Source organism: Rhea pennata, chromosome 10, assembly GCF_028389875.1.
Source record: "Rhea pennata isolate bPtePen1 chromosome 10, bPtePen1.pri, whole genome shotgun sequence".
Classification (NCBI taxonomy): Eukaryota; Metazoa; Chordata; class Aves; order Rheiformes; family Rheidae; genus Rhea; species Rhea pennata.
In genome coordinates, this window is record NC_084672.1 from 22,476,044 (window position 1) to 22,498,993 (window position 22,950).

At 50.5% G+C, this 22,950-nt stretch overlaps 1 protein-coding gene across 1 annotated transcript; it reads right to left on the bottom strand.

The window, feature by feature from the left end:
* Positions 1–616: 616 nt before the first annotated feature.
* TBC1D21 (TBC1 domain family member 21) lies at positions 617–21,266 on the bottom strand. Its single transcript, XM_062584050.1, has 13 exons — positions 21,204–21,266; positions 18,385–18,492; positions 16,963–17,066; positions 16,325–16,419; positions 14,857–14,967; positions 14,382–14,482; positions 13,455–13,551; positions 12,939–13,039; positions 10,529–10,645; positions 9,738–9,827; positions 2,401–2,691; positions 1,326–1,331; positions 617–802 (listed from the first exon to the last, which is right to left on the bottom strand). Exons 1-13 carry the CDS (start codon positions 21,264–21,266, stop codon positions 617–619), a joined length of 1,470 nt encoding a protein of 489 aa, XP_062440034.1.
* Positions 21,267–22,950: the final 1,684 nt, after the last annotated feature.

Consider the following 22,950-nt stretch of genomic DNA (forward strand, 5'->3'; position numbering starts at 1 on the left):
CACAAGCAGTTGCATTCACTGAGCTCAGCTAGTTTCTCACCTGCGGGGAAGGACGGATCTCAGCTGCACAGAGATGCAACTTTGTGGCCTCTGTTACCCCAGCTGGGCCACACAGGGCACCCAAAGAAAGGCAGCATCTGTCTGAAGCAGCAGCACCCTGCAAAGAGACCTTTTGCAAGCAGAATACTTGTCCCCTTTAAACCTTTTACCAGGGTTAGCTCCCAGCTGGTACAAGGCTGATTATCAATATGCTCTCATTTATCCTGCCAAAGCTGCCTCATGCCGTGAATCCACACATCCGCCCGTGCCACGGCATCTAAACCCAGCCAAGAATAGCAGCAAACCCAAATCGGATCACGCTCATTGACTAACCTTGTTAATCCTACAGAGAAAAACCTATGAGGTCAGGGAGTTTCTGATGCAAGCGCAAAGCCGGCTTCATTTTGATGAAAGCAATTTATACTCTTCTGTCTCCAGATCTCTTGGCTTTGGTGATTAAAAGGGAAGTAGCAGAGGAGGGGCAAGACAAGCCCATGCGGGTGGAGGGCTCATGCAGCAGTGCCCAACCCAGGCGGAGAAAACAGCTCTGCAAAAAAGCCCACAGCAGGAAATTTGCTCACACATCCCAGTCCTCACGGCTGCACCTTGCCCAGGTGCTCAGCAGCAGCACGTAGGGAGCCACGGTTATCCCAGAGCTGTTCAAGGACCCATTGGCCAAGTGCAGGTCCCTGTCAGCAGCAGATTTCAAGGCAAGGAGCTGGCCCAAGTGGCGTGCACGTTGCCAGTGACTCGCTCCTGGTGGCTGCGGATTGCAGGGATAGGCGTGAGCAATGAGAAAGCTTTTCCCTCTTGTTCCTCTGCTGTTCATATGACACCGAACACATCCGCCTTCATACTAATAATGCTAATTCTGCATTTCCTCAGGGTCCTGGACTGCACCAGGCTGCAGGTAGAGGACTCTGCTCACCCTGCAGCCTCCCCCTTGCCCATGAACCGGCGGTCACCCCCACCGGGCACCCAGGGCCACCGTGGGCTTGGGGTTCGGCTGGTGGAAGACAGAGCCTGAAGAATTAGGGGGGCTCCACCATGCATGCACACGTGCTGCAGCCTGTCCTCTCACCCTGGTACTCATCTGGGCAGCTCAGACGGAGATACTTGATGAACAGAAACCCTGACGCTAATGTGTGTCTGGCCCTTCTGCAACCCTGTGGCCACGACCCCAATCGCCAAACCTTGAAGCTTATGTTTGTACAAGACAAGAGCTTTTGTGAAACTCCCAGCTGGAGCTGGTGAGATTAATGGGGTAAGTCTTCCTTCCCTCTCACCTGGACCTGCAGAGAAGAAGAAAAACCATCGTTTTTCTGTTAATCAACTCTTCTGCTGAGGCTGCTGCTAACCCTCCTAACTCAGCATCTCCCACCCAAGAAAGGAAATTTCCTTTCTCCATCTCTTTTCACCTCTCCCTTTCCCAGAACAAACCACAGAGCAGGCAAGTCAATGGGTGGTCTTCTCTCATCCTTAATGAGCTTAATGAGCAATACAGGAGCCCCTCAGCCAATGTTGGTTACACCTGGGTTGAGTAACACCCCAGAGGGCTGATCTTGCCTAAGCATGGCAGGAGGTTTTATCCCTTTAGTCCAAATTTTTTCTAGAGACACTTTCTGTCTTCCATTTCTCTCTCAGAGAGACAAAAGCAGAGACCAACGATTTGATCACAAGAAGTACAAGAGCGCATTAACTCCCCTCTGCTGCCACCCTCTCCTGCTCCCCCTAAGGTGCCATGGCTGAGTTTCTACTGCTCTCATTTCCAGTTCTAATTTCAATCCATAAATATTTGAACATCAGGACCTGATGCATCTTACTTCACTGGGGGAAGCTAAGAGATTGCTTCCTGCCGTCCTGTTTGCTGCACTTGCTGTGTCTTCTGTGAGTTTTGGGGCTCTGTTGAAAGCCTGAGGAGCTCCTGGCGACCTGGGGCGGGGGTAAGCTCTCGACAGTGACACGTCTTTGTGCTTGCAGGGTTGAGCGACAAGTAAGCAAGCTGGGGAGCTGTTTCGTCAGAAGTGGCTAGGAGATAGAGGATATGGTCTTTGTAGGCAAATACCTAGAGGTTAGCAAGAACAGGTTAAAAACAGGAAAGATTGCAGTTTGTCAGGTGGGGGAGAGCCAAATGGGACATTGTAGGGGGATCGAGTGGACACAGGGCCATCATGGGTCAATCATGGAAGAGAAATTGCCTTATTTGTGTTAAGCGAGCAAGCGTTGTAGAGAAAGGCATGATAATTTGGGCGGTTCACGAAAAGATACAGCTGGGTGAAAAAACACAAGCAAGAAAGCGAGTTTTCAGGTATGGAACCCACCTCCAAATCTGAAAAAGTAGCAGCAAGCTCCGGTACCCACAGTGCGGGCAGGCACCCCGGCAGCCGTGGAGGTGGGCTGATGCAGCCCGCGTCCATCACCCTGCTCCCGCAACAGCCTCTTGATCTGGGGTGAGCCAGCATCTGAGGAAGAGTTTGCTGAGGCTGAATTACGCAGGGGCTGAAGTTTTACTTCCAAGGCATCATCACCTTCCACCAGCCGCGGCAGCTGCTTAGTGATTTTCCTGGCAGCCCGGCAGTGGGGGCTCCCTGCCTGCGACGGGGCGATAACGGCGCGTCCCCGCTCCCGTGGAGGGGAGCTGGGCCAGGCGGCCTGCGGATCGGCACAGGACAATATCTGCCAGTAACAGGAAGCATATAAGCCCGAGGATGGATCAATATTAGAAATCAGTATTGTCCTGGCAGTATTTTGATGAGGCAGAGCAGAGGGCTGGATGCTCGCTGGCCTGGCCTGGCCTGCAGCTGGGTTAAGCACGGATTTATTTGGATGCTGTTTCCCCATCTCTCTGCTAAGCAGAGACACTGAGCTGGGGGGGGGGGCGGGCACAAACTGTGCTCAAACTGTTCAGAAAATGTGTTTTTCCCAGTTAGACTCAACATCGGGATTGGAGGCAGAGTCAACTGCAGGGGACTAGGAGAGCAGGGGACCAGGAGAGCAGGGGACCCTCCTTGGTCACCTGCCCCTCCAGAAAGCTCTCTCCAAACACGCACCACTGCTCTGGCATCGCAGGTGACTCACATCGCCCCATTTTGTCCGGGTACTACCGCTGAATTGTCTGCAACAGCGGTGAATCCCCCCGAAACGGGGCTGCCGGAGGTGGAGCGGGCCTCATTACCCATTCTGCAAAGCTCTTTGTGTCCTATTAGGCTATAATGAAGGAGCTGGAGCACCAGGCAGATTTGTGGCATTAAAAGAAGGGGGAATTGATGGGTTTTCAAGGGAGGGGAGAGCGTGTCATGAATCCAGGCTTTCTTCTTAACCTGTTAAGAGCCAGCGATGCTTTCCCAGGGCCCTTGGTTCACAGCAGACCAAGTATCGGGGTGGGGGTGGGGGGGCAGTTGTGCTGACACTGTGTCAGAGGCGTTCTGCGGGTGCAGGATGTGAAGAATTTCCTAAAACAATTCAACACAGGTCTAAAACAAAGGTCTTGGGGCTTTTCCAGGGCAATATACCTCCCCCTTTTCATGCGATAAAAGGAAACATTGTCATGACCTTCTTTGGTTGCCCAAGCAAAAATCCAGTTCTAGGCACAAAAAGGAGGGGGACAGCTTTATTTATCTGTATTTGTGGCTGGCTGGGTTTGGAGGAGCGGGTAAGAAGTTCTGGCTTTGGAGGTGCTCATGTTCCTTACTGCTTCTCACTTCTACTGTCAGCGGTGTTTACCCCTGCCCCGAGCTGTCCCAGGGGTGGCTGGTCTTCCTGTGGGTCCTTCCAATTTTGGAGGTCTTTGTGAGTCCTTCAAGTCCCCCTCAGCTGTCCCCAACACTCCCCCACTGCAGTTGGCTTGGCAGTCGTTGGCAGGAGCTCTTCCCCACTGCTGCTGCTGGCTGAGGAACCGCCCCCCCCCCTCCTTTGCTTGGCCTGTCCTTCGCTGCTGCTTGCTTTCAGCTGGCCCCAAGCCCTCAGCTCTACTGCCCTTCCCCTCCCGCACCCCCCTGCCTCCAGCTGACGTTGCCCCAGCGTATTCCTATGTGGCATACAGCCTCCTTGCCAACGTAGGACTGAACCGCTGGGAAATCAAGCCAGCTATTTCTCTGTCGCTGCTAGAACACAGTCAATCACTTGCAACATGTGTGCATTTAAATACCTTTCCAGCCGGGAGGAAATCTGTCACTGAAATGTGTTAAATCAAGCTCAAACTTCTCTCCTCCTCAGGTCTTCAGCTCTAGTTTGGGCTTGGCTTCTCCTCTGTCCTGGAGCAAAGGCTTCCTTTGGCTCAGCCAAGGCTCAGGCTCAAGCTCTGAGGCTGCATGGGGATGAGGCCCCAAACACAACCCACCCACTTGCATGAATCCTAAACTATCCAGGGCCACGGTGCCTAGCGTGACCAGGAGAGGCTTGGCAGCCTTCATCCCTCTCCAACTCAACCTGCCCAGCACAGAGGGACCCTTGCTTCCACGGCAAGAGCACACCACCAAAGAATCCCCTCCTGCTCCAGCAGACAGCTCCCTCGTCACACACACACACCAGGTCGCCCTACTCTCTCCCATGGGCTCCCTCTTCCTGTTAAACTAGAGTCAGCATTGCTGCTGGTTGCAACCACCAGAGCCACCGTGGAGAGGAGGCAAAAATGGATCTGCAAGGATGGTTTCTCCCAACAGTGTCCCGGCTGCTCCGATTTCAGCCTCGGTGGAGGTGCTGGGCACCTCTAGCCCACTCCGGCGCACGAGACATGAGGAAACTCCAACAAGTTCCTGCTCATCAGTGTCACAGGGAAAAAAGTACCTCTGTATGCAACGTGCTTTGAAATGGAAAAGAAAGAGTAGGAGGAGAAGTGAAGCAGCAACACTCGGAAAGCGTAATCTTGTTAAAAATCTCAGCAGGGACACAGCGTAATTAATACGAACAAATTCATTTCAGAACAATCCCTCTTTCAGTTCAGAATAAATCAGAAGCCGCCACCCAGCACATTGCACCATCGCAAAGAGTCGGGCAGCAAACACATCCATGTATATATAATATATATATCACTGACGCATTTCTCAGGTGAGACTGTGGCTGCTCCAAAGTGTAATTAACACTGGGGCAAGCAAAACACAATAAATCCTCCCCTTTCTGCTGTTGCTTGGATTGCTGTCACCACTGAAAAGGCAGCTTACAAGGAATATAGGGTTTTTTGCCCCCATCACCTCCTAGCTGCACCTTGCTGCCCACATCCCCTGCCCGGGCTGATGGTACCACCAGGTGACGTGGGGTTGGAGACCCTCACAGCTCACGGCCCCCTGGGCCGCTTCCCAGGCTGCAGAGCACCCCGCCAGCACCCTACCACCCACAAGAGCGTGCAGTAGATACACCCTGTCTAAGCACAGAGCCTGCTGAAATCCTGTTAAATCCAAACTTTGGTTAAGGAGGGGAGGAAATAGAAAAGCTGTTCTGGAGCAATTATCAGGTTTAGGAAAGCAAGCCCGAGTTCTCTGCAGTGTTTAGCTACTAGACAAACTAAATCGAAGGAATAAATAAATGTAGATTTGTTCTGAGTTTTCAGAGGGAATAACTTGGTTTTTCACTGCAAAATTATTTTCTCTTTCCTTCTCTGCCTTTCCTTTTCCCAGCAGCAAGGGGGAGAGAAAACTTTTAAAAAAAGATACAAAGGAAGACTTTATTTTCTCAGAGAAACTAACAGCAAGAATGTTCTTGTATTGCTTCTGTTTTCAAACTGGCTATCCGAAACCTCCCATTAAAATAGATGAACAAACAAAAAGTTTAATTTTGGGAGAAATGGTCTGGCAAGCTAGTGGGGAATTTTTGAGGTACCTCATTTTGCAGAAGTGCCTTCGAAAGCTAGGCCAGTGCTGACTTTATGATGCTCGTTCTTCCAAATCTCCTCTTGCGTTCAGCGAAAGCAACGAATTTCCTTTGCGAGGCTCCGTTGAGACAGGGTGATTTTTACCCAGGCTAATGAATGCACCATCCGTCTTGAGTAGGAAGCTTTATTTATCCAAAGGGCTCCCAGCTCCCGCAGACGAGAGCGCTCCGAGCTCGTGGTCCAGCTGTGTTGTGCTCCCAGACACCTGCACGCGGTGGAGGCACCAAATAGCCCTGCTGTTCCATGGCGAGGAGCTCAAAGAGGGCCGAGTCCTCAGCACAGCTGTTTTCTAAAATGTTCCATCTGCTCTTCACCACCCTCTTCTTCCTCCTCCATTTCAGTGCCAAGTTCTCTCGGGATTTCTTTTAAGAGTTTGTGTTCATTTGTATTCATCACTCTTTTATTTTCTCCAGCCTCCCCGAAAGCCAGCCATTTCCTGTCCCCAGAAGGCAAAAGAAATTTTTCAGCCCAACAGTCTCTGCTGGGGAGAGACAGAGCTTGTTAAAATTCTATCCTGCAGACAAATATAGCTGGAAAACAACACTGGGCTTAAAACCATAAAGGCACAAATGTGCTGCGATGTCCCACTAAGACAGACAGGGACATCTATTCTTAATCATCATATTCTGTCCCACAAAACAAAACATAACCAATGAAATAACCAAAACACCCTTAACTCTGCCCTCTGTCAACTCATCCTTGCAAAAGTCTAGGAGCTGCTGTTTTTAGCGGTGAAATACGATGACGAGCCGGAGGCCTCCTCCTACGTCGGTCAGCCACAGCCTGAGTGGTCGCTTCCCTGGCAGGTCCCCATATAAACTTGCCTGGTCTGGCCACGCTTACCTTGAATTCAGTCTCAAGCCAGCCCCTGGCCACAGGCTATCCGACACCTCCTATTTTATCTAGGACAAAAGCTGTATTTCAGTTAACACCATAATTCCAGAAGACACCCCATGGCTTAGTCCAGGGAGAACTGAGCTGAATTAGGACACCTGGAGCCAGGCCCTGCTTCACACGTGCTTCCTGGTGGCTTTCCCCAAGGCTCGACAGGGTCCTGTAAAACCCTTCCTTCCCACACAGTCACACTGTGCTCCTCCCGGGCTCCCCCTTCCCAGGGGGGCACAAGAAGGCTTTCATCCCTGGAGTCCTTTCCAACCTTCTTCTCCTTTCACCAACTCTTCTTATCTCCTAAATGAAGTATGTCAGGCAGCATTAGCTCAGCCTCCCCTGATCCCTGTCCGGGGAGCATCCATTGCAAAACAAATAGCTCGGTGTCAGCAAAAGTGTCTGGAGTGATAAAAGCCGTTCAGCAGAGAAGGTAAGGTACAGCTCTGTATTAATATCCACTGGACGCTTCGAAACTTATTAGGGCCTTGAATATATCGGCAGATTTTCTGCTCCACCTGCCAAGCTGGGTGAGGATGAATGAATTCCTCATGCAGGCTGGAGTCTCTTTCTTCTCCTTCTTTAACCCTCACTGAGATTTATAGCCCTTCTGTGGCTTTTGTCTTTCTGGGGAAATGACAAAGTCTCCAAACTTGGCAAAGGACTGAAGAGCTTCCTGCTGTTCAGCAGATGATGTATAACGTTTGACTTTGACACAACATCCAGCCAGCACTCCAACAGCAATCATCTCTGTACTCCTTGGAAAAAAAGCGAGGAGGAAAGCGTACTGGCTGCATCAGCCTGGTGGTCAAAAGATACATTCTGGGTGGAAGGAGCAGAACGAAAAACTCACTAGTCTAGAGATGATGCTCTGCAAGTTTGCCAGCTGCAGCGCTCAGTAACAATCCAGGCAGCAGCCAGAGAGGTCCGAGTCTTCCTGGACCTTCAAATTCACTGACGTGGTGATTTGATTTCCACCCACAGATGAGCACCTCATGGCCAAGGTGCTGTTTAAGGACCTCACCAAAGGCACCAGGGAGGCAAATCCCAGGATCTCACGGGACAAGCTTAGTGGGGACAAGCCAGGGAGCCAAGAGCCAGGAGAGAGAGAGATGAGACTGGGCATGAAGGAAACAGCCTAAATCAGAGTCAGTTTAGTTATAAAGGAAGATGCCAGCCACTTTAAGGCAACACATTACAGGTCCAGCTTTTGCAGCCAGCCCGGCAGGGAGGGAAGGTGTTAGGTGTCTGCGTCTCTCCCCGCTACAGGCTTGGACAGGGGTGGTTCTTCCTCTGGAGCCAGAGCTGCCAGCTGAGTGTCATGGACAGCCACCAGCAGAAATTTCCTTACCAAGGAGAGACCTCAGCCAAAGCAGCAGGTGACATGGCAACAGCCCTGAAGGGCGTTAGGAGAGTCAAGGCAAGCAGACAAAAACACCCAGAAAACAGAAACACACAGATATCCTTTCCAAGGCCATATCTTCCTCCATACATCTAAAACAGCAGCCAAATTGCCCATAATGGAAATGCTGCAGGGTCCCAAGTCCCCTTGGTAAGCAGCCTGTGCTCCAGGGAGATGCAGTTTGCAGGATCAAGGAGACACACCATGTGTTTGAAGCTCTTGTGACTCTCACCACATCTTCAAGTCATGTCACAGCTCCTCACACAGCCTCTTCCCAGCTCGCTCTATCCCTGTCATATCTGATAAGTGTCACCTACAGGTTCCACAGCATCTGTCAAGGTCACTTTGAACACGCCACAGTTCAGTGGGTAGCCGTGCTCCACTTCAGTCACTGTTTTCTTCCCTGTGCTTGTTTATTTTGTCCTTAACTAGCCAGGCGCCGGGGAATATCGGCCCTTCTGGCTCTTTCCAGTTCAAAGGGAAAAAACTGAGGGAGGGAAAAGGCCAAGGCAGAGAGAAGGTGCATTGCAGGGAGATGTTTGCTTTCTGCCTCCCCTCTTCTCTGCAGATCTGTCAAGTCTCCAAAGCACACACAGCTGGTGCTTTCTTCCTCTTCCCCTGCCACCAGCCCCATACCTCACACATTTGCTGCACAGAGCTGAAACCTCACTAATGTGCTAGAGATGGGCCAACAAGCAGGGTCTAGGTGCCCACTCACAGGGTCCATCCAAAGAGCCCCACTGCATGATGATTTCCACACCCATGGTGTCTTCCCCTTGCACAGTCTGGTTCATCAGACCAGTGGCATAAGAGCAAGCCACGGGCTGTCTCATGCTGAAAGATGAGATATCTAGTGCAAGCCTCAGGGCCTCATTCACACAGGTCCTGCAGAAGCTGGGACATTAACGTGATCTGAGTAGGTGCCAGGTAGTCTTAAAACAGACCCAGATCCCCCACTATGAATGACTGAAGGCCAGGTGATTTCACATCTGCTCTGGGAAGGACTATCCTTCTGCCTGGGCCCTTCCAGAGCAGAGGAGGAGCTTGGAGCTCCTGTTTCTAAACAGACCCTTTGCCTTTCTGCTTGTTTTCTTTCATCCCACTGCTAACGCTGCAGGTAGGGATGATGCCCTGCCTCAGGCTGGGATGTTATCAAGTTGATCGAGGCTGGAACAGGACAGCAGGATAAAGCTGGGTGCTGACAGGCTTGAGATTTCAAACCTGGCCACAAGATCCATATAAACTGCTCTGTGCCATGAGCTCAGATCCATCTCCTGACCAGTGTACATCAACAGCAGAGCACAAAAAGCCAAGAAACTCCGTCTCTCTCTTCTCCCCCATCAAACCGCACCAGCTTGTATGCACGTGTTTATTGCAGCTCAACCAGCTTGCCTCCTGCTTCTATTTCCTTGCCTGGGTGAAGAATTCCATCAGTGCAGCTGGCACCTGAGGAAGATCAGTTGAAACCATGACACAACAGCCTTTTCCCTTCAGCCCCGCAAGGGCCATCCCCAGCCACCTCCCTGGGGAGGCCCTGCCTCTCACCTTGTCTGCATGTTCCAGGAGGCGGTCATAGGTGGAGCAGGCTTCGGAGATCAGCTGGTCAGCATCCAGGTCCACAAGGTTCCCACAGAGCTGGCCAGGGGAAGAGATGAAGAAAAATCAGAGAGGTCTCATGTATCTGCTCCGTTTCTGGTCAGAGGAGGAGTTATCAGAGAGGGGTGGCAAACGGGAGTCCCAGGTTTCACGTTTGATTTTCAGTTTGATCCTCCTCCTCTTTTCTGAAATTTCTACATGTTCTCCCCTTGTTGCTTCTCCGCTTGCATTTCCTCTCTTCGACCACAGCGAGGCCCAAGCACAGGACTCAAAACCTGGGTGTAATCTCTTTCCTCCTCCTGTTCTGGTGCTTTGTGAGAGAGAGGAAGGCGCAGCTACCCACAGCTGATTACCAGAGCTCCCTTTGCGTGCTTCCACCTAATCAATCTTTGTTAGAGATCAGGCTCCTTTTCCTTGTCAAAGTACCTTCTCCTTCCTGATACTTAAAATATCCAGCCATCCGTTCTCCTGGATTTTCTCACTCTTCTCTCAGGAAAATAAAGTCATTTATTCAGTAATAAAATAAAAATAAAGTCATTATTCAGTAATCTAGGCCTGCTAGATTCCTGAAACACTGCTTGGAGGCTAGGTATGCAAAGGCCAACGCGCAGCTCCTCCCAAGCCCTGGCAGCTCGGGGGCTGAGCAAGCAGCGACCCAGCGAGATGGGATGTCCTTCCCCTCGCTGGGCAGGGGGATGGCAGTGCACCCTCTGCAGAGGGCTCCCCGCACACCCGCTCACCATCAGGATGTCATCTCCACCCATGTTCTCCCGCAGGATCTGGTCTCTCACTGTCTGCAGCAGCGTATAGGCCACAATCACCTGGAAATTTCGGCAGGGCTTCCCTGTCAGGAAAACCTTGGGGGAAACAGATGGGAGAGGTGGGTGGGGAAGAAAACATCAGGGAAACCTACAGGTAAAATCTCCAATCCAAGATAACCAGAGCCTCTCATACTAAGAATTGAGCCCTCTAATAGGCTGAAAAAATAACAAAGCAGCAACCCCAACTCCTTGATGTTCCTCCTGGCAATTTTGACTCCAAGGACCCCAAATGCAGGGAGAAGGGGCCTGGGGGTGCTGGGAGAGGGGGTTACGGTTGTTACAGGTCGAAGAGAGGTTGCAATGGTCCAAGGGAGGGTTGCAGCACTGTGGACAGGTCAAACCCTTCACACTTGGGACCCCTGATTGAAGGTGGTGTCTGGGGGGGCCCTTTGCCATAAGAACATAGGAACAGATGTAGCAAATGAGCCTGAAGGTCCACGTAGCCCTATATTCTGTTTCTGAGGTTCACTGAAAGTAGGTACTTAGGTAAGAGTAACAACCAGGGCAGGCATGAGCAGTACTTGCCCCGATACGTTCCTAGTCCCCAACAATTTACAAGGACTTCCTGAGCCACGGAGGACTCTGAAGAGGTGTCTCTCCCATCAGCTTGTCCAGTTTCCCTCTAAACCCTGCAAACTTCTAGTATCCTCAAAATCCTGCAGCAAGGACTTCCACACCTAATCTTCCTGTCTGGTGAGGGCCGTTTGTTTTTCTGTTGTTGTTGTTGCTGAGGGTTCCCACCCCTGCCCCCTCCAGTGGAGCCCTCTGTGCTCCAAGATGCTTGAACACAGACTCTGAAGAAGGGCTCCTGGAGGCCTGAAAAGCCCAGAGATGCCCTAGCTGCACACCAAGAATTTTACAGATCACAATTTACATCTAAATGGAAATCCTGACCCAGCTAGCTCTGTGTAAGAGCTTTCCCTAGTCAGGAAGGTGAAAGAAGTAGGAGACAGAGATATCTTAAGTGAACGAACATCAGAACTGATCTCTGAATAAGCCTGCATGTGGACACCCACAAAAAACAGACCTGGGACCAGCCAAACTAGGCTGGCGAACGTAGCCCACCCTGTGGCTCTATGGCAAAGGCAGCTTGCAGCCTGTTTCAAGGACCTGCTCTTGTCTCCAGGATTCCTCTGCTTCCTCCCTGCCCAGGCAGGGCTCCCGCAGCCCTGAGCTCCCGCTGCCCAGGCGGAGAATAATTAGAGCAAACACTTGCCGCACAGACTTCATCAAGAGGGGCGAGCGCGGAGAGAGAGTCTGTGCAAATATTAATTGAGATAATCAAAGCCTCCAGAGAGCGGGACTGAGAAATGAGATGCAAAGAGAAGCTTGCACAGGGAGGGTGAGGAATCCCGCTGCTCCAGCAGCCTCTCTTCTTCCTGAAGTCCCACTGTGGATGCCAGAGTTGCAGCTGGATGGGGAGGGCACTGCCACAGCCAGCTCCGTAGGGGTACAGACTGTGCTGCCCCACGGCCCACAGCAAAGCTGTCCGGGCTGCCAAGGAGCACTGCATCAGCATTCAGGAGATCTTGCTGGAGGGCTCGATGGCAGTGCTGAGGTTTCCTGGTTTCGATTATCACCTGCTTTGCAAACCACTAGGAGCTCTAGGGTTAACTGTCCTGGGGAACAGGCGCATGTCTGGCCACCTGAAAAAGGTGTTGCCATACTCAGAGACATGCCTCCTGACCCCAGGAGGATGATTAAGAGCAGAATCTTTATCATATATTCAGAAAAGAATATATGGTTGACTGTAGATCCGCTGAGATATATTTGAGGAAGGTGGTTACAACAGCTCTTTATGGGAGCTATAATTGACCTAAATTTGAATTCAAAGACACTTAAGGGTTACATATTTCATCCAAAGCCCTGGGCCTATCAAGGTCCTCTGCTAGGAATGAGGAATTAGACATCTTATACCTTTGAAGGATCTGGATCCAGTGGTTATCATCTGTTAAGAACAGTGTACCTGGCCAAAGCACAACACGAATCACAACAATCCTTGTTGTCCCATGTGTATCCCAAATATCTGAACCTCACCATGGGGCTTATCGGAAGCTGAAAGCCATGCAAGATTCTGCCCTATCTTGCTCAGCACACCGTCCCCAGGAGTGGTGGTGGAACACCATCCTTGTGACACAACACCGTCTCCCCTTACAGATGCAAGGCAGTGTGAGCACCCCACGCCCAGGAAAACACCGCACGATAGGACAAGGGACCAACAACGCACAGGCCATCTCAGAAGCAGTGTGGGAGTGGTTTGGTTTGGGGGTATGTCTGCTTTTCCAAAACAGCAACAACCCCAAAAGAAGCAGACTCTAAAAACACTCACCTCCCAGAGCCTCCAGACATCGTAGAAGGATTTGAACACTCGCTGGAAGGAGAAGCAAAACCAGGGGAACAATGACTGAATAACTTGTGTGCCTTTTCCTTCTGAAAAATGAGAAAAGCAAACTCTGATCAGAAACTAGGGTTTGAAGGTAAAAGGAAACAGTTGCAAGACATGGGGCAAGGAGCACATTGGCACATTGCCAGGCTGGGTTTCTTCAGTCAGTAGTTGCTTAGGCTGCAAGATGAATTGTAAAGGGAGATAAATTCAGAAAAGTGAGTGTAAAGGGCTACGGTCTTTCAAATTGCTCCCAAGCAGTTGTCTCAGGATATCCAAGATGTGTAACCCCTGCTCAGTGTCCCTGACCTACATCCTCAGCATATTCAGCAGGCATAGGTAAAGCAGATCACTGTTCAAATATTTACCTTCCTTTGCTGGCATCCTCTCTAAATGATGCTTTCTGGCCCATGGGAGCATATTCTTTGGGCTCAGAGGGCAGGGAAGAGGCTTGGGACTTACCTAGGTGTTTTGCAAAGGTGGGATCCATAAATGCAATCAATGCCTTCAGCATGATCAAATTCTTCCCCACACCTATGTTCATCACACAGCTGTGCTCCTGGGGGACACGGAAAGCAGGAACACAGATCAGGGAAAGATCAGATGGCCCAGCTTGTCTAGAGCTGCAAAGCCCGCTTCACCTGTCCCATAAATCCAAAGGCCTCCTAACTGAGGATTTGGCCCCATTACTGTGGTTCCAGTCCTTGCAGAGATCAACAGCAGAATTTGAATCCAAACCTGGCTAATATCACAGCACAGGGTGCTGCTGGTTGAGCAATGCCCACTTCCAACAGTCAGGGGCAGTGGCAGACTGTTACCCTCCTGAGACACAGTGCACACAGATAATGTGAGCAGCGGCGTGTGTCCCTTCATTCCCCTACCCCTACGGGGTGAGCTGATCTGCCTTATGCTAAGCAGCCTCTGGATACGGTTCCTGCCTGCCCGCTGCTCAAAGACACGTGGGGATCCTGAGCAGATCGTCTTTCAGGGCAGGCAGCAGATGCTGGCGCTGAGGGGGAGCTTGCCTGGGGGCTTATGCAGCTACAAAACTCAGAAACCTCCCGCAAAGGTCCTGCCTGCCTCCCTCCGGAGTCAGCAGGGGTGTTCTCCTTCAGTCGGAATTGGCTGAACTGCTCTCTGCAACCTCACCGCGGTGCCATCCCCACTGACACCCCTTCAGCCTTGGCCTGGCTCCCGAGTCTGACGCAGCAAGGACAGAGAAGGCCAGCCCAAACCAGGGGTCACTGTGAGGTGGCAAGGGAAGGCACTGTGACTGGTGGGGGTGCGGAGGCGAACCTAAAGGCTGGAGACTATGGGCAGCTGCTTTGCCCCGAAAGCATCAGCCCCAATGTGGGGCTTCATCCAGGGGAAAAGCACCCAGAAACTTACTGTTTTCTGGAGGAAGAACTGGAAGAGCCAGTAGATCTCATGTTCCTGCTCAGCTAGAAGATGGAAGAGCAGGAGCATCTCATGAAGGCCTTGCTGGTATTCTGCCAGGAAAAAGGATACGCAGATGCACTCACGTGTACCCACCAGCAGAGACTGGGCTCAGCACTGCCAGCCACGTGCTCAGGGAGTGACAGGCAGTCATGACAAGACTAGGAGGGCTGAGAGGTCAGGCAGAGCTCAGCAGGACAGTGGCAAGGACAGAGTCCAGGCAGGAATGGGTTATGCAGAACAAAGAAAAGAAAGGCAAGAGGAGTCCCCAGAAATCCAGAGGAGAGCAGGATGGAGAACATCCCTCCACGGGCTCTGGGAAGGCCAGCACAGTGTCCCTTTGCTAATGAGGCCTGAACTCAGCTGGGGAAAGGTCCTCGCTTTGAAAAGCCCCTCCGGGGCCACACAAGAGCTGCTCCTCACATACCAGCCTCCATGTTGCACACGTAGCTTAACAAAAGGATCTTTTCCATTTGCTTCTTGTCCACCCTGGTCTGGCCTTGGGCATCTCTCGTGTACAGTCTCTGCAGGTCTGAGTCTGGGAGGAGGGAGAAATGGTCACTTGAGTTTCACATTTGGAGCAAAACATTTGTACCAGGCTACTTCACAACATCAGTTCTGCATGCATAAAAGCCTTGCAGAAAACCTCACAGGTAAGATATGTGGTGTAGACGGAGCTGGGCCACTACGCTTTGAGCTGGTACAGTCAATTCTTGCAATCTAGGCTTGTTCAAAAGTGACCTCTTTGTTCAAAGGTAATATCTTTACCTGGCTGAGAACCCTCAAGAGGGCTCTGATTTAGCTTTCTTGCTCTGATTTTCACCACAGATTTCTTCCTGGTCCAAGAATCCTGTCACCCTGCTTCCCTTCTACCCCAAAGTTTTGTCTACATGTTTGTCTGCATATAGGAAAAGTTTTAGCTCTGAAAAACTTGGGTAATCTCATAACAGCTCTTTAAGCAGGCAACTTTGTACAGAAAGATAGAGAGTGATTTCTTCTTCATCCACTCATGAGGAGGAAAAAAAAGAAAAGAAGCAAGGAGTTGTATTTGTCTGAAGGAATTACATTTTTCTAAGGTCTTCTCCAGCTGGATGTAGTGTTTTTCATTTCTAAAGAAGCAACTTAATTTCAGCAAGGCATTTAACGAAGAGAAAAAAAAAGAAAGAAAAAAAAGAAGCAGCAGCACAGACCCTGCCTTCTTTCCTCTGCTGAGTTGATTTATGCAGGTTACATTGATCTGTAACACAAATTTTGCAATATCATTTAATATTCCTTTTGTTGTACATCTTGGAGAAACCTAAATGGGAATCTGAATATAATAATGCTATTCACTGAAGTAAGCTCCTTTCATCCACAAAAAACGGGCCTGGAGGTGCTCTCCAGACTCTCAGCCTCTCTCTAATGACATCTCTATCTCCTGTCTTTCTATATATAATTCTCTCTCTCTGGGTCACTTGACCCATCACTGAAAAGCTGATGGCTCCAGGCAGTGTTGTAGCAGGTGCCGGCTCTAGCAGTCAAATACAGAAACTCAGGATGAGCAAAGTAGAAGAAAAATGTCACAAATTGGAACGGCTGTGGGGAATTTTAGGTATTCAGAAATATAATGATGTGCATGGGAGCTCTGCCAGACATGAGGTGAGCATGCCCACCTGCACTGGCCAGCTGCGAGCGGGTACCAGCGAGCAGGTTTGCAGCTCTGCACCTCCTTCTAAAGGCAGAGCCACCTGCACCCTGGGCTCCCTCCCACTGTGTTCTGCCACCACGGCACGGCCCAGGGACTCATCCCAGCCAGCTCAAACCAGGTAGAACTCCAGTGCCTATAGTTTGCCAGAAGACCACGCACTTGCACAAGCGTTCACACTCACACGGGGCAGGACTAAGCAAGCACTTACTGATGAATCTGCAGACTTGAGAGAAACCCCTGTGCTCCGTCTCCAGCAATGGCTGTATCTTGTTGTACATCTTGGCCAAGGACTCATAATTCTTCCTGCAAGAAGGGGACGCATGGCTGCCCACCACGGGAGGCATGGCCATTGTCCAGTCACCCTGGGCATTTGGTACACAGCAAAACCTGCTGCAGTAAAGCTTTGCTTTACTGGATTGGGAAGGACCAGTGGGTCCCAAAGCTGCACTGGCTCCCTCTGTTACCCCAAAATGACTGTGATCAGCAGAGAAAAAGGTCTCTGAACAGCAGCTTTTAAGAGCGGAGTGGAAAAAGCATGAAAGGGAACAGCTAAAATAATAGCATCTGCCCTCAGGGCTCCAGGGACTCTAGCCACTGAAAGGCCAGGAAGAGCCCAGGAGCATGTCAAGCCCGAGGAGGCACCCTCCACACCAAGAGAGCAATTCAGTCTCTGAACACCTGCCTCCACCCAAACTGGAGGTGAAAGACAGACACCTCAGAGAGGTTGGCACCCAGTCATAAGGTGCCAAAGGATTCAATAGAAAATTACTTGCATGTGACAGCAGCTCTACCCCACCCAACAGCTAAGGCAGGCGGGCAGCCAGGTGGGCAGACAGCCAGACGTACCTCCTCACGCCTTCAACCGCAAGCCTCTCATCTCGCGAACTGCTCCACGGGTAGTACCCGGTGAGGAACTTCCACGCTTCTGACCTCACGGATGGGTCCAGGCCCTGGGGACAGCAGCATGGGTGACTTGGGAGGGCGATGGTCGCTAGCACGGCGTGCCAGGTGGCTCAGCGGGGGCCGTGGCCCCAGCAGTACCTTTGGGAGCATTTTGTGCTCATATCTGGGTAGTCGCTTGTGGAGCTGGCTGTATGGCATTGGCCCAGCCCGTGCTATTTGCACTAGCACTTTCAGGCTTTCCTATCTTATTAGGAGGCAACTTTGCACTGTGGTTAAGGTGCTTCCAGGTTGCCACTTCCCTTAAAAAACAAACTGGGAAACAGTCACTATTTGGGGTTTTCAGGAAGGCTTCTCAACAAACAATAAATGTTTCAACAGAAAACAGCTGCAACATTTTTTTAAACAAAGTTGATCCTATCTCTGTTACAATTTGAGAAGCATTTTGATCGAGATGTTCCAGAACAAAAACCACAACTTTCCACCACACTGCAAATAGCTGTAGTCCTGCCTCTCCGTGGAGTCCCCACTCCAACCAGGCATCATGTCACGAGTGGGCAAGGCCTGACACACCCAGAAGTTATCCCAGCTCACCTGAGCTACACCCAGCCCCAGCTGTCTCCACAGGGGTCGGTTCAAGACCAAACTGGCTGTGTTTAAGCACAAACAGTAAAATTTCTCACTATCAGCCCAGGCAATGGAGACCCAGAGTGTTTTCACAGCTCTCGAGAAGTGTGACAGGTTGTCTGGGTTCATCTGTGAGCTCTCCTGGCTCCTTTCACGGAAATGAAAAGCTTTTTTTAGAGGCTTAAAAAAAAGTGTTTTGTGATAAAAATCAATTCTTCCTCACTGGGCAAAGTTGACTAATTTGTAAACGGCAAGAAAAGAAGCAGCAGCAAGCAAGCAAGCAGGAGATGCCAAACGAGGATAAGCGTGCAGCATTGCTAGGCAAAGGGATGCTATTTGATCAGCAACATATTCTAAAAAAAACAGGGGGAGGGGGGCCACTTTTCCAAGGATCATTAGCCCTTCAGCTGCCTCCCCAGGCAAATCTGCCCAGTTCTGAAGCTGGGTGCGAGGCTGGGAACACTCCTGGAGGCCAGAAGCACTTCACAGCCCTTTGCTGCTCCCAGGAGCGTTACCAGTTTCCTGGAGCTTTTCCCGTCAACAACCACAAGCGACTGCTGGCTCTCACTGGTGGGGACCATCAGGGCGTTGGGCTGAGAGAAAAATGAAGGTGGCTCAAAGGTCCCTTGTGCGACCTAGCAAAGATCTGCATCCCTGCTGGGACCTGAGCTCCCTGAGGTGAGACAGTAACACACAATACCCTCCACTCCCCGTCACCATCCTTGTTTCAGACTTCCTCACCCTGTCGAGGATGCTGGATGAAATAAAATCCCAGGATTTCACCAGGTGGCCGCTCTCATCAAAATAGCCTTCCCACTCGCACTGGTCAATGGGCAGCTTCTTGGTTTCCTAGAAGCAGGGGGAAAGCTAGGGGTTATTCAAGTGAGGAGGAGAGCAGGGTAAAAGTCTCTCCTGGATTTAATAACAGGAGATAAGAACATGTTCAGCTGCACAAGCCACCTCCAAGCAGGGAAGAAGAATGTCATCAGAACTACAATTACACATAACAGGCAATACAACGCTAAACACATGTTTAGGATCCCACCTTGGCTCTGTTTTACAAGAGCCAAATGGATTTCCAGCTGGCTGCTGTGGCAGGAGTAATGAAAAAGCTTTCTTCAGCTCATGAAGCATAGGTGTGAGCCACAGATGTGGGTTATTGTGAGATTTCTGCTGTGCAGGGGCTGAGACTCCAACAGCTGATAAATACAGAGCAGAGGCTCTTTAGCACTAAGCAGTGTGGCTCAGGTCTGGAAACCCCTACCTTCAAACCCTCCCGAGCTAGCCAGCACGAAACACGTGAACCACGAAACATAAGGCCGGATCTTCACGCTCAGTCTCGGCTTTGTCCAGAGCAGCAGCGTTCGAACGCCCACCGTCCTCGTTGTCCCCCACAGCTCCCTGCCATACAGCCATAGGGCGACCCACCCCTCGCAGCATGGGGAAGGGAGGACGCGGCTACCCGTGCTACCGTCACACCTTCAGTTCAAGCATTTCTGCCTCTTGAGAGTGGCTTTTGGCACTGTGCTGACTATCCGCGGTCTGAGGTGAAGCATCTCCCCAGCATACGCATCCCCTGCTGCCCATACGCCCTAGGTTTGCTAGTTCCACCTTTTCTTTCTAAGCTGTCCGCATCCAGGTCCCTTCGCTCTCAGAGATCCAACTCGGAAGGCAAGTGGCTTGTGCTTTCCCCTCTACCTCCTCCTCCTCTGGCCCTTGTATCCCCCGCAGCTGCATCCCTTTATTCTGATCCCTAATTGCTGCCTGGGTTAACACCACCCTGAGGCTTGTAAACCACTTCAGCAACCTGTTTGCCTTCAGCTCTTAATTCCCCTCGCTTCTGTACCCTAACTCCCATGGTGGGAAACCACAGCCCCGAGTCTACATCGTTCCATTTAATTCCAGTCCAAGTCTGCCTCTCACAAAGGATGAAAGGCAAGTATGGTGCAGGTTAGAACTGCTAATTAGAAACAAACTGAGAGGAGAAATTAAGAGAAAGAAAATCAGCAGAGCAGATGAGGAGAGCAAACATTATTAGAATCAGAAAGTTCTGCATCCAGCAGGAAAAAAAAAACAATTAATAATGTGCCTCTGCAGTTCAAAAGACAAGGTCCATGGAGAAACGGTTATGCAGGCAGCAATGCTCAGGAAACATGCCATCAATACTGATGCCCGACTCTTTTAACAGAGAGGGAGCGGGGAAGTTGACTGTTTTTTAAACCTGGCAACAAACTGAAGGGAAATGAGAGTGGATTTTCCTGCCTCCAGTGGACTTACCAGCTCCGGGCACTGACGCAAATACCAGGCTGGAGAGCGTTAACAGCATTACACTGAGTGACATTTGAGAGTAGCGCTTACAGTCACTCCCCAAAAGTACGCAGATTTGCCTCTAATGCATGTGCACCTAGCATTTTCAAATTAATTTGCAGCTCCCTTCCAAGCCCCTTGATATCCATAAACAGCCAACAGCCTCCTTGCTCCATCTACCAGCTGCTGACAGTGTCCGAGACCTTCAAGTCCACAGGTGCAGACATCACCAGCAAAGGGTCAGGGTTTTGAACGCGGACACTTTTTCAGATCTGCATGCCCTGAGGTTTTGCTCCCTCTTTGGTTCTGTTTACAGAAGAGTGTGTTTGTGGTCATTTTTTTTTAATCCGCATATTCCTTGATCTCACTTGCTGCTTCTGCACAGAAGTCCCAAAAGAACCAACAGGTCTGGTAGCTCTCACTACTGCTACCAGACATAGGGAGAGCATACTGGCCAAAGTATTAGCATCACAAGAAACTGCTTGCAGCCACTCTTGGAGACAAGGCTATCTGGTCTGACTCCAATAGCCATATTCCCATATGCTTATTCAGCCACTATCAATTCTCCACGCTCCAGGAGAAAATGGACCATGTCCTGGTTACTGACACACCCGTGACAGTTTTGCTTACCTTAGGACTAGGAGCACAGGAGAAACATGGTGCAGAAAACCCAGGTTGGCTTCAGGTAAGCCAAGCCAAGGTGCATTACAGAGCCAGAAGACTCAGCCAGAAGGACCTAAACTGGAACATCCTCACAGCACTGGGCTACACCAGTGTAGCCAGTGCTTGCTCCAAAGCTCTGTAATAAATCACAGTCTACCAACCTTTCAGATCCTGTCTCTGATACACCTTCAGGGTATGTTTCTGTCACCCTGCATGTATATGTTTGGGCTTTAATCTCTTCTCGGTCCTTCTGAGAAAAGCTTCTGAGTTGAAAACAGTGTATGGGGGAGTATTAAAAAGTAGTATGTTGTGTATGCTTCCTAGGTGCTTACTCTACTCTGAGCGCCCACACCGAAGATACTGGGCCAAGCAAAGCAGTTTGCCCATTGTCGTATTCATTCCCCAGCTTATCAAGAGTTGAGCATTGACTGATGGCTAAGAGCTGCTCCATCCCTGCTACTCCACCTGGTCTCAGTGCATCCCCTCTCCCCCCCCCCCCCCCCCCCGGTTGGTGGCAGTCTGTCAGCTGCCTTGAGGGCTCTTGGATGATGGAGGTCTATCTGGAGCCAGCAAGGTGCACACACACTTACCAGAAGGGAGGAGAAGGAGGATCTAATCTGTGAAATGTTTGTTCCAGATGAGATACTTTCCATCTCTCAGCTCGACTTGCCTTCAAGCGCTCTGCAGCACAACAGATGCAGCAAGGGGGGATTTTAGGATTTTAGACCCTTGTTCTTCCTTCACACATCTGCAGAAGGAGGGGAGGGGGCTGTGTGCTTCCAAAGCGGAGACAGCGCACTGGGTGAATGCCACGAGGTCACAGAGATACGAGGTCACAGAGATACAAAGTCAGATCAGGATTCTTTGCAGGAATGTCCCCTAAAGGACTGGGCACAAATATGAGCCCCTCGGCAGGACTTAAAGATGACCAAACCTTTCAGCATCTCTTGGGTTCGCCGATGACCTATTTACAATGGCCTTGGTAGAGCTCAGTCTATATTCCGTGTATAATGTGATTACAAAGCTGTGCAATTGCTGCATAATTGTCCTTCTTCCTGAGGCTGGGGCACCCTGGTGTTCCAGCCTCTCAATCTTAATTAAAAAGAATAAATGTTAATCAATCATAATTTTGGAAGGGGGTGAGGGGAGGGGGGAGTCTCTCAGCACTTACCTTGGTGAAATTAACCTTTCAGATGTAAGAGGAATGTGAACACGTGTGATGAAATTAGCCTGAAAAAGGATCTCAGAGGTGCCAAGTGCCCCATCGTTAAATGCCTAATTGAAGACTATTTTAAACAATAGTTTAACTCCTCAGCAGCTGATCATTTGGCAAGAGCAAAGCCTCAGGAAAAGCAAGGCCGTACACCTGCCAGCTACAAAGCATTACCAGGCAGACAGGAATCCTCCTCACTGGCTTTTGCAGAGAAGGAAAATGGGGGGCGAGCAATGAGAATGGTGCAGGCAGAGATATTTGCTGTCCTCTGACTGGTGGGATGCAGAAGGGTTGTCTGTACGAGCAGACCAGCCTCTTCTCGTATTTGAATCAGAGGGAGTAATTCCATGTCTCGTTTTCCTTATTAGCAAAGGTTTAAGATCCAGCACACTTCACTCCCACTCTCTTTTCACCCACCCCTTCACAGCACCTTTGGTTGTAGAAATGCAGTTATACATGGGACCTTGATATGCATCGGGGTTAAAACTAGAGAAAGAATACTGATTGCGAAGAGATGGTGACCTTTGCCGCACTGTCATCATGCCATGTTAAACGTGTGGCCTTTAACAGCTCAGCCCAGCTGCCTGTCCCTCTGCGGGCAAGCTGCAGGCAGGCAGAGGCATGGAGAAGGCTCGGACACGGCTCTCCCTCCTCTCGAGAAAAAGGCAGGAGTTGCCCTCCAGTCCTCTTGGAGCCCTGAGTGAGTCTGTGGCCTCCACTGAGGTGATCTGGGAGGGAAGCTCCCTTCTTCGCCTGCAGCTCACCGTTGGTGGTGGAGCCCGTGCGATGTAGAGTAGGACAGCACAGGACGAAGTTGTCTGCATGCTCACCTCATTTGTGTGCCAGGTGCCAGCCAGATGCAAACTAACTCCTGCCAGCAAACCAATAAATTACATCAGCTACAGGCCAGACCTAATAAACTTTCCTGTGATCTTGCCAGCACACTGCCAGGAACCAGAAAGTTCAGGGATCGGAAGAGGAGGAAGAAAGAGAGCTTTCTAAGAGAAGGAATTTCTAAGACAAGGATCTAGAAACAACTGCTGAAGGGGAGGCTAAAATTAATAGTAGGACTTAAAGACACCATGAGAGAGAGGAAACCATACTGAGAACTTTGCAGATTTCTG